This window comes from Poecilia reticulata, chromosome 23 (genome assembly GCF_904066995.2).
Source record: "Poecilia reticulata chromosome 23, P_reticulata-male-v2, whole genome shotgun sequence".
Lineage (NCBI taxonomy): Eukaryota > Metazoa > Chordata > Actinopteri > Cyprinodontiformes > Poeciliidae > Poecilia > Poecilia reticulata.
The window spans coordinates 3,726,271-3,737,325 of record NC_088852.1 but is presented as its reverse complement, the minus strand read 5'-3'; the positions used below and the strand labels follow the sequence as shown (position 1 = coordinate 3,737,325).

General features: G+C 36.7%; 1 protein-coding gene across 2 annotated transcripts in view; it reads left to right on the top strand.

Annotated features, from left to right (window-relative positions):
• Positions 1 to 11,055, top strand: part of magi2a (membrane associated guanylate kinase, WW and PDZ domain containing 2a) — a 241,119-nt gene that overhangs the window by 202,785 nt on the left and 27,279 nt on the right. For both annotated transcript variants that reach the window (XM_081604010.1, XM_081604011.1), the window contains exon 12: positions 10,150 to 10,181. In XM_081604010.1, the coding sequence (XP_081460136.1) occupies positions 10,150 to 10,181 (32 nt within the window). The remainder of the gene's footprint in view (positions 1 to 10,149; positions 10,182 to 11,055) is intronic.

The following is an 11,055-nucleotide window of genomic DNA, read 5'->3' as shown; positions in this document are numbered from 1 at the left end:
AAACGCAGCAGATATAAAAAAAAAAAAAAAAAAGGTGCCGGTTTTTGTGAAGTAAGACATGAAACCATGATGGATCATTTCAAAAGGTTTATCCACCTTTAAAGTGACAGACATCCTCTTTAAACCGACTGAAAAATTCATAAATCTTTTAAGAGAACATGAAAAACAGAAAAAAGCTCAAATAGCCTGGTTTTATTACGTGTCCTGACAGCAATAATAATAGTTTTATGAAGCATTTAGGATTCTTAAGTTCAAATGTAACATCTTTTACTGATTTTTATTGACAAAAAAAGAAATTAAATTTAGCTTCCTCATTCCAATCATTTTGTTCATAGTTTGCAGAAAAGTTACAGAATATCAATATTATCTCAAAGGTATCAGTCAGGAATAGGGTACAAAAAAGTGCTTATACTATAGCAAAGCAAACAGTCAATAATATGAAAAAAGTTTAGTTATGTTGCATTAAAAAGTCATTTTTCTTGGCATTTAAATTTTTTTTATCTTAAATGCAAAATGTGCAAATTTTTTGTTCAGTTTTTGACTAAAACTGCTTTAAGAGTTTTGTTTTATCAGCAAATTATCGTTTTTGACTCTGTATGCGCCAGTTAATGATTAATCAATTACTAGATTAGTTAGCAATACAAAGTTTCCCCCAGAAAACTTGCTAAGCCTGGTGGTTGGGCTGTCATTCATCCAGCGTTTAAAGTTGACAGAAAATTTTAAAATATCACATGATAATTACGTTATTGAAGGATTGTAAGATTAATACCTTAACACCATCTATAAAGTTCTAAAAATGCAAACATTTAAAAAAAACTTAAGTAAATAAGCAATGCTAATCTGGTGGGGGCAAAAGTTAAGCCTGGTTAAGTGTTTCCGCCGTTTCACTGGCGGAAACACTGATTTCTTAGTTCTGCAGAGAAACATACATCCAGGTCAACATATGAAAGTCTTCTTTTGGCAAGAAACACAAGAAAATCCTGAAATTAGATCAAAATATACTGCATTTCTTACTCAGCCTGGTTATTTGAGCTCTCCTTTTCATTGTGGGTAACCGGATTGTTACATTAGAAGGTGGAAATTTTTTAGAAATATTAATAAAAGTCTAATTTTTTTTACATTACAAAGCATGCTTCTGCTCCCTGAACCAGCTGGAATTGAGTCCGTTTAAATTTTTTTGGTTTTGGTCTTGATTTATCTTGGCGTCCACTGAGAGGCGATGCATGAACTTTGCAGGGTGATCTGAAAGCAAAGCAGTTCTGCCTTCGCCTTTGTGTGCATTTGTTGTGTAATGTCACATTCGAGTCATAACACCAGCTGCCTGAGAGCCACAGACACCGTGGAGACTCTGCAGCAAAGGTCAGCATCGCCATCTGAATATAGTTACGGCTGTTTATATTTCGTTATTAGGCTGCCCGTGTCTGTTTCCAGCATAGAAATCCAAATAAAGATCCTTTTTAACGTGTAAAAAAGTTCTCTGATGTGTGACAGTGAAGCAGTTTTACTCTCATGGTTGGAATGTCGAGCCAAAGATTTCTTATTCCATTTGTAGATATAAGTGAATACATCATGGTGCTCTGTTGAGTGTCTTTGTTAAAGGCAGCTGGGAGTCAAAGGAGCTCAACTTTTATTGAAGTGAGGCTGGAAGTGAGAGATGTGTGTCAAAAGGTTTTATTTTTCAGTGGATGTGTCTTTGGAGAGGTTCATGTGTGGTTTGGGAATATTTCAGAGATTTAAACATGAAACCACGCTAAGCTCGTTAAGATCTAAAGCTATGGTCAAATGATTATTCGTGATTAATCATGTTAATCCTGATTAATTGTATTAATCCTTATTCATGATGATTAATCAGGATTATTGTATTGTATTATTTGTTAATCGTGATTAATCATATTAATTGTAATTAATCGTATCAGCAGTATTAATCGGATTAATTCCAGTTAATCATTAATCCTGATAAATTGTATCAATCCTGGTTAATTGTATTAACTTTGATTAATCGTTTATTGAAATAATCAACTATTTTGATAATTTCAACTAGAGTTAAAATAGCAAAATATGTCTTAAGAGGCTCAAGATTCCTCATTTTTGATATTTTTTCATCCAAACATTCTTATGAAGTTACTACTTTTGACATTATTCTGGTAATATTAACTTATTCTCATTTTATTCCAACTTTAATGTCCTACAATCGTTAAAAAAGTTGGCTTGACTTAACTGTCCAAATAAACACAAGCTGTAAAACAAGATGGCCGCCTCGGTTGTGCTGACATCACCTATCGCTATGGAAATGCAAGGAGTGCAAAAAATTTAATCTTTAAAAGCCAAAAATGTCCTTTTATCTCTGCTCTATAACAGTTCAGGTCCTTGTTTTTCTCGTTGTTTTGAACCGGTTTTCTTGTTTTCTGCCTTCCTTCCCACCGTCCTCATAAATCTGGACGTGTCTAACGGAGCCGGCCACCTGGCTTCTGGCTGATACCGGCCGCAGAGCCGCCATCACTCATAAATCTCTGGCTGCATCCTGCAAATATTTGCCAGCTAGGCGGCTGGCGCGCCGCTCATCGCAATGTTTTTCAGGCAACCACCTCTTTGCTTTCATCCGTGCTCGCAAACACCGACAGCTTTCATGCTTCCTTAACTCCCAAATTCAGGGACCTTGGTGGGGTTTTTTTAATGGAGCGGTTGCTATGGCAACACACTCTTAAATGTCCAGCATTAGTGGCCTAAAAAGCACCAGAGGTGAGGATTGTTAGCGGATAGCAACAAGATGTTTCTCTTGAACTGAGTTTGTTCCAAAAAATCAGGAAGTTTAAATATAAAATGAGATTTTTATTTTTCTGTACTTTCTGTCAGGTGATTAAAAATCTACACACTCATTTTAAGAGGGGAAAATGAGAGTCAATGGACTGGGCGACAATTTAATTTGAGAATATTTTCTGTCATTTGAATTTAAAATAATCAACCGTTTCTGTCAGAGAAGTGATTTAAAATTACTTTTCTGCTTTTAAAATGAATTTGAAATCCTAAATCTGTTTTGTACACTTAACATTTAAATTTTCTGAACTCTAAATCAAGTACACTGCTCATTAAAATAAAGGGAACACTTAAACAACACAATATAACTCCAAGTAAATCAAACTTCTGTGAAATCAAACTGTCCACTTAAGAAGCAACACTGATTGACAACAGGGACCCTCGCTGGGTCAATCAGTGTTGCTTCCTAAGTGGACAGTTTGATTTCACAGAAGTATATTGTGTTGTTTAAGTGTTCCCTTTATTTTTTTGAGCAGTGTATTTTCCCTTATTCTCTTTCTGAAAAGCCCAGAAGTGTCGATATCAACAGTTATTAGAGACGTAACAGTCAAGAAATGAGGCTTTTTCTTATCACATCTTCCAGTTAAACTCGAAGATGTCACACTCACACATCCTGGGATTTTATCTTGACCTGCCTCCCTTTGCCCAACAAATAATGGATTTTTCTCCTCATTACTGATAATTATAGAGCCTGAACATGAAGATTGCCCGCAGCTTCATTAGTGGCTTTCCCGACCATTATAACTGCAGAATTAGCTCTTTACTGGAGCTACGACTCATTATTAATTATTCTATTGACTATTTGAGTGATTAATTGATTAATTGGATAAAAAAATTGTTATGGTTTCAGTTTCAAGACTGACAAATGTGGTAAAGGTTACACACATAGTTACAGAATTAAAAAAAAAAGAAAACCTAATTTTTTAAAGTGACTTAAATCTAATTTAAATGTTAGTTTTTAAGTTTAAAAGCAATAATTAAGTTTTGAATTGTGTGTGTGTCCTACTTGAACAAACTGGTGTTTTTAAAAGTCTATTAACGATTAATCGATTACTACTCTAGTTGACGATTATTTCAATTAATCGTGATTAATCGTTTAAGCCCTACTCTTTACATTATTAAGCGTCTTTCTCCAGCAATGGCCGCCACCTGCAGGCTTCCAGAGGCGAATTATACATCATGAATCAGTGGTTTTGCTTTGACCTCCCACCTGAGAATCAGGTGAAGAGGTTCCTGAACTGCATGGAAAGAAACAAAGCCCCCTGCAGCGAGCGTGTTTTAACTAGACAGTGATCCATCTACCACGCTCATGCACAACATGGTGGAAAAACAATAGGAGGAAGAGAGAGACGAGTTGGACTCTGTGCCAGCAGATCACAGCCTTTCAGCTTTGTTCACACTCATGTCTCTCCCTGCGAGCTCCGAATGTTTGGAGGTGCCGCCAGGGATCGATATCTGCCCGGAGACGACAGGCAGGGGTTCTTAAACAAAGCAGATGGCAGGCAGCCATGTTGCCTTAAAAATTCGATCGCAGGGCTAAAAGTTGTGCTTGACATCTCCTCCCCGTGTAGGACGAGCAGCTCGAAAACTAAAGTCACCTCTTAAACAAATCAAGAGCTTCTGTTGTGGCTTTTATTACAATGAAGTGATCATCCACTAACTGCATGAGTGCGGTTTGATAAATTGGGCTGTGTTTTGAGCTCTCATATTATGCATATTCAAGCAGTTTGCAGCTTGTAAGTGGTTTGTTTGTGCACAAAGGCACAATGCAACTGATAGAAGTGGAAGACATCTGTTTTCTGCACAGGTTGTCATGTGAAGGAGACAGACTTTCTTCCTCGTATGCATATTCAGGAAAGAACATCAGCATTCTGACATGATGCAATCACTTCTACTGTTATTGCCTTGTCTGTGCAATCAGGCTGCTTTCAGTTAAACACATATTTGATTAAACCTCCCTCAGCATTTAGATCCATAAATCATAGATCCAGCTTTGTCAGGTTAAAGCATCTATTCATGCAGATCCATGTTTCAGTGTCAATCAGGCCCACAACTGCATCATTGTACAAATTATAACTTTGTATTTTGAGGGAAAAATTGACGTCGCTCGTTAAGCATCATTTGAAGACACAAAGATTCATGATTTAAATGTTTTTTCACTGTTTAAATTGAGAATCAGAACAGATTTTGTTGCTTTTGAAGCAGTTAGTTAAAATGGTTTTGAATGTGTTCACACCCAGCATTTTGTGTGAAGTTATGTGACACAAAACACTTTAAATGGAGGGAAAATAAAATGTTTTTTTTTATTATTTTACAAAACAAAACAAAACAATCAAACAACTGTGGCATGTATTAGTATTCAGTAGGGTTGCAACTAACGATTAGGTTACTAAATTATTCTATTGATTATTCGGTTAGTCGGGTAAAACAAATTATGCTATATTTTATTTAACCACTTGCGTTTTTTTATTCACATGTACAATATTAAAAGAAGCAAATTAAAAATCCATTCTGTTTTTTAAAAAGGAAAATGAACATTTTATTCCCTAAATAATGTAATAGCATCATTGTTTTATTTAACTTGAGGAGTTTTGGGTAAAACATATTTACTAAAATGTGTGTATATATATATATATATATATATATATATGCAACATTTATATATTTTTTGTACAGTTTTAGCTTACAACTTGGAATATGTTGGGTTTTTTCAGGAAATGTCCTTTTTCTGAGTGTATATGCCACTTAACAATCAATCGATTACTAAATTAGTTGATTTTTATAATCACGATTAATCGTTTCAGCCTTAATAGTCAGACACGTTAACCTGATAAACTTGAATAAATTCCTCAATTTCCTCCGAATGTCACCTAATTGAGTTACCAGAGTGCAGAAAACACATCATGAAGACCAAAACACACGATTGTGTAAATGTTTAAAAAACGGCTTCAGGTTATGAGTAATGGTGGAACTCAATTTCAGTTTTTAATCTAGCTGATTGTAGGGTCTGTAATTAATTGGATTTTAATTAAACTATACATCGACCAACTTTTTCAATTCAAAAACCCATTTAGCTGCTAAATTACTGAATAAATAGACATATGAGCTCAACAACAAAGCTAATTACTATTTCTAAAAACAGTAAATAAGCTAACAAAGTGCTTTTATACCCGCTTAACTTTCAAATGCTTCAGGAACTTCTTTGCTGCTACATATTTAGCATTTAGCTGCTATTTTAGGCTAACGCCTTTTAGCACAACCTGAATACAACGAATGTCCCATCAGATTGTTTTTTAACAGAAATTAACACCCAGTGGGACAAGAAAAGCAGCTTTATCATCCATTGCATAAGCAGTAAATCAGTTAATCTCATGATAAATTAAAACAACCTCAATAATTCCCATTAGCAAGATTTGTCGTTTTTCTTAAAATCTACGTCATGAATGCGTCAAAGTTCCAGCCCAAAGTTATGTTATGTCTTTGTTTTTCTGTGTACTTTATCACAAACCCTAGAAACATTTTGACCGTTTTACCCGAAACGTCTTAAGGTTCGTCATTCTGTGAAAGGTTCTGCAGGCCAGAGCTGCACTTTGCTGAAAAGCAGCGAGTCAGCCGGACTCTGCCGTGTCCCTGCAGCCGAGCTGACACGTCTGATAAGCGCTGCAGAGCCTTCAGCGCCACGGACAGCTCATTCAGCCCAGACTTTCTCCTCTTATTGCCACGGGGCGCGGTGACACTCTCGTCCAACTAAATGTCTGCCATGCCTGAGTTAACAGGGACTTCACCCTGTGGACGGCGTCGGTCACTGACGCCTGGTAGCGCCCTCTCCTCTGTCGGTGCGGCTCAGCTCTGGTTCTGCTGCTCGCTCCGTATTCTGAAGAGGCTTTTTTAGTGATTGACCTTCTCAGGAACACGCAAAGCAAAAACCTCACTCCGTCTCCTGTAGTTGTCCTGTTGAATTTCTCTCATTTACTGACAGAAAAACTGAAAATATGCAGATCTGACGAGGCCTCTTGTTTCAGCAGCGTTGCTCTGAAAGACGCAGCTTTTGGCTATTTCCTACGTTGTCACCGTTCAAGTAGCTTCTCGGTGGGACAACTGGCAAGCAATCATCCCGTAATTTGATTTCTGTGTTAGCATATGCTTGTGACTTGCAGAAAGTGAGAAGAATTAAATCTAGAAGATAAATAAAGCGCTTTTTCTCCATGTTCCGTCAGTATAACTAAAGACAAACAACTTCCTGCTTTTAGTTGCTGCTTTTGGTGACCAAGACAGATTCCTATGGAAGGTAATTAAGGCCACAAAAAAAGTTAAATAAATTCTGACTCTTTACTCAGAATTCCAATTTTATCTCAGAATTCCGACTTTTTTCTCAGTTCTGATTTTACTGAAAATTCCAACTTTTTTTTTTTTTTTTTTTAAGAATTCTGACTTTAAATAATCAAACATTCTTGCAAGTTCATTAAAATAATGACCTAAGTGTTTCTTCCTTGTTATAGAATTTGGAAACCCGAGCTCTCGTCTTTCCCAAATTAACTTGGTCGAGTTGCGTTTTAAGACTAGATTTTCCCGGTGGTGCAGGAAACAAAAATATTTTTTTCAGTATGCCTAATTCTCTTTTGTAGATTCCTGCTTGTTGTTGCTGCAAACAGCAGAAATGTGTGAAATGCCTCCTGAAAGGTCATCCCAAGACGGATTGGAGAGGGAAAGAGGAAAGTGTAACCTTTACCTTGCTGTGCTGTGTGACAAACCGAGCCCAGTTAAGGGAAAGCCGCAGCGTTTACGTTCTGCCTCTCCGTTCCCGGCGCTGCTGACGGATCAATGATTGATTTAAATGTTCTTTCTGGTAACACAGAAACTGAAAGAACAGCTTGATGTTTGAAGTGAGAGCGCAGAAGATTAATGGAAGGGCTCGGGTTGTACATGTGTGCGGTCAGCGTGTGGCCGCATGAAAAGTCTAATCACTACAAGGGAGGTTGCTCGGCAACAAACGTGAAAAACAAAAATTACAGGAACATAACAGGGAAAATGAACAAAATCTTTTCAGTTTCATTTCCTAACTTCATTGTTTCCATTGGAAGAAAATCTGGAGCCCTTCCAGCATGACGTCATGCACACAAGATCCGTCCTCATCTCCCTGCTGGAGGGCAAAAAGTTGATCGCTAATGATGACTAGCATTGGTTTCAGCTGTTAAGTTATCAATATAACACGCTAAATCTTAAATGTACGCCTGGTATGTAAAAGAAAAAGAGACGCAATGTTTTGCTGCTAATTGTCAGCACTACGAAAACTAGATAAGACCTGGAAAAGTTTTAATTAAGAAAAAAAGGGAGAGGGAAGTAGTTCAGTTATGCTAGTTATGCTAGCTTGACTATGACAACTGTAACATGTAGATGTGCTGTGGAATTTTATGCGTTTCATTTCGGTTAAAATATTTTAAAAAAGGCGACCTGAACACCAACTCTAACAGATTATCAGTAGAGCATGTGTTTAAATTAGCTAATCAAACACTGCAGTGTTAGCTTAGCTAATAGCAGCAGCAGCTAATCTAACACAGCAATCACTTATTAATGAACGCCAAACAAACACCAAGCCTGAAAACATAATACTCTAAGAGACTGAACGTTCTGTTTTCGTGTGGGAAATGTTTGTTTTTCGACGTTGAATCCAGAAACATAAATTGGCGGCGTTGTCAGTTGCTATGGCAGCAAGTGTGCGTGTAGCGTAGCCGACGCAGAGAGAATGAAAAAGTGGTTTTGAGTTGTTCTTTAACATTTTTTCTACGTTATTTCTCCCTTTGCTGTGGTGCACTGCATTGAATTGCTAACATTGCTGTACTACAGCGGCACCGCAGCTGTGGATACCATGTCAAAGAATCGTCTTTTTGCTCTCCAGCGTTTCCGGATGTAAACAATAACATGTCAGAGGCTTTTATGAATTCAATGGACTCCACTCATAATTTACTGTGGGTCCCAAATGACGTTTTACCTGGACCAGAATCCGTTTTGATCAGGTATTTGGTGTCTTTTCCCACATTTACATCTGTTAATTTTACTATGTACAGCTTTTCTACACAGAGTTCGGTTGGCCTGGAGGTTAAAGCAGAAACTGCAGAGCGGTTTTCAGTCGGACTGGATGTTTTTGTTCTGCCTTGTAGAGAATTCAATATCTGTGTCAAATGCTTGAGAGACGAGGAAGAGTATTAAATCTGAAGAAGAACATCAACACAGATCTGAAATCAGAGCAGAGAAAAGGAAGAACAGTAAGAGAAGCCAATGTGACGGATCGACCAGGAATCTGACGCAATTCCCGACTCCTCATGAGCAAGCTGGACTTTACCTCGATAGAAAAGTTAACCCACTCAGCTGATATTATTTACTTATAAATGGTGATGGTGAAGAACATGCTTTGAATTTAGAAATCTTAAAATCAAGTAATTCAATTATTTTCTGTATTGGTGAAAAAGCAAAAACATTAGAAATCCCTCAAATAAGCACAACCCTACACTGTTTCTGTTCAGTTTTCTTCCTCTCATTTTCATTCATGTGTTTTCTGTCCTTTATTTGTAATTTACTTTTTCACATTTATCTCATTTTGCAGTTCTGCTCCTCCTAATGAAGCAGTTTAGTGTCTATTATCATCTTTTTTTCTTATTTTAGGAGCTGATATAGCAGTATAAACATGGTATTAGTGTTCAGTTGATATTTAATTAAAGAAATGTAATTAACGTTGTTTCCAAATCTCCTTAAATTAATCAAAGAAGGCTTTAGGGAAATTGTCCACACTTTTCTCTTCAGCTCAGATTTTATTCATATTCATACTTCAGTCAAAGTCAAACACTGCAAAAAAAAAAAAAATCTTACCAAGTATTTTGTCTAATACACTGAAAATAATTCAGAACTTTTCAGCAAGGTGTAGGAAGTTGTTTTAAGTCAATAAAAATGTGACGTGATAAATGAAATAATCGGTGGGATTTGTATGTTTTCATCAATATTAAGGAATTACTTAAAACAAAGCTCTCATATCCTGTTGAAAAGTTACTTTAAGCTAGCTTTGTCTTATAGAAAAAGAAACTAGCTCAACAAAAAAAAGAAACTAGCTCAAAATGAATAGCTTGTGTATGTTTTTGCAGTGAACACACTAATTAGAAATTATTTCTTATGAGTTTCTTCGGTGTAGATGTTCATTAGTCGTCTCCTGTTGCACATTATTTCCGTTCTCCCATCCACATGTGCCTTTTCATGTGTTTTTTTTATGTTTTCACCAGTTTTTTTTAATCATTATTCTTTTATTTTTTTTACCCTAAAGCATGTTTTGTGTTCTCAACATTTCAGGTCACTATTCACCCTGGAAGACTCCAAAACAGGTAACATTTGACAGCATCAGATATCAGGATTATTCTCCTCCTCCTCCTCCATCACGCTAACTCCACTAAAAACTCACTTTCTGATATTAAACTCTACTTTATTGTTATGAAAGGCAACAAATCCAGGCATCCTGTTAGCTTTATAACACACCAAACTCTTTTTTAGATCAGATACACTTTCCCCTGTTTGTTTTTGTCACGCTCTTACGCCTCTACACGTTTCTCTCCGCCTTTCTCTCTTTCTTCGTCTTGTTTTTTTATAAATCCATTTCACGCCTGGACTTCCTCCCAGCGCTGCTCTGACCAGTCCCTGTACCCGGCTCGTGTTGTTCCCATTTCCAGATCCGGAAACCCAAACCGGTGCTTTTAGAGAGCTCCTGTCGTTTAAATCCCTCCATTGTTGGCTAATTCAGCTCCATCTCTGTATAATCTGACATCTCTGGAAATAACAGCTAAACACTGAATGTAGTTTGACTTGGAAAAAAGTATTTCTATAGCTATAGCTCACATTTTGACACATTAAAACAACAAACTTCATTTTTTAAAGCAACAGAAAAGCAAATGACAAGCAGTAGCTCTACTTCTAATTCAAACGGCAGTTGGGAACAGGAAAAAGGGGGCGGAGCTGTCGGTTACTGGTTGCTATGGTAACCACCAACTGCCAAGAGCAGAGCAACAGACCTCGATCCGCCATTAAAAGAACAAATAAACGCCTTACTTTTATTTTATTGTCAAAATAAAATCCTGTTACATATAAATAAAAGTAAATTCAGCCTCATTTAGTCATTTGTTGAATAAATACTTGAAAAATAAAATCTAACCAACTGCTTTTGTGCCATCAAAGTGAGAAAAATAGAGTATAAAAATGTGTATC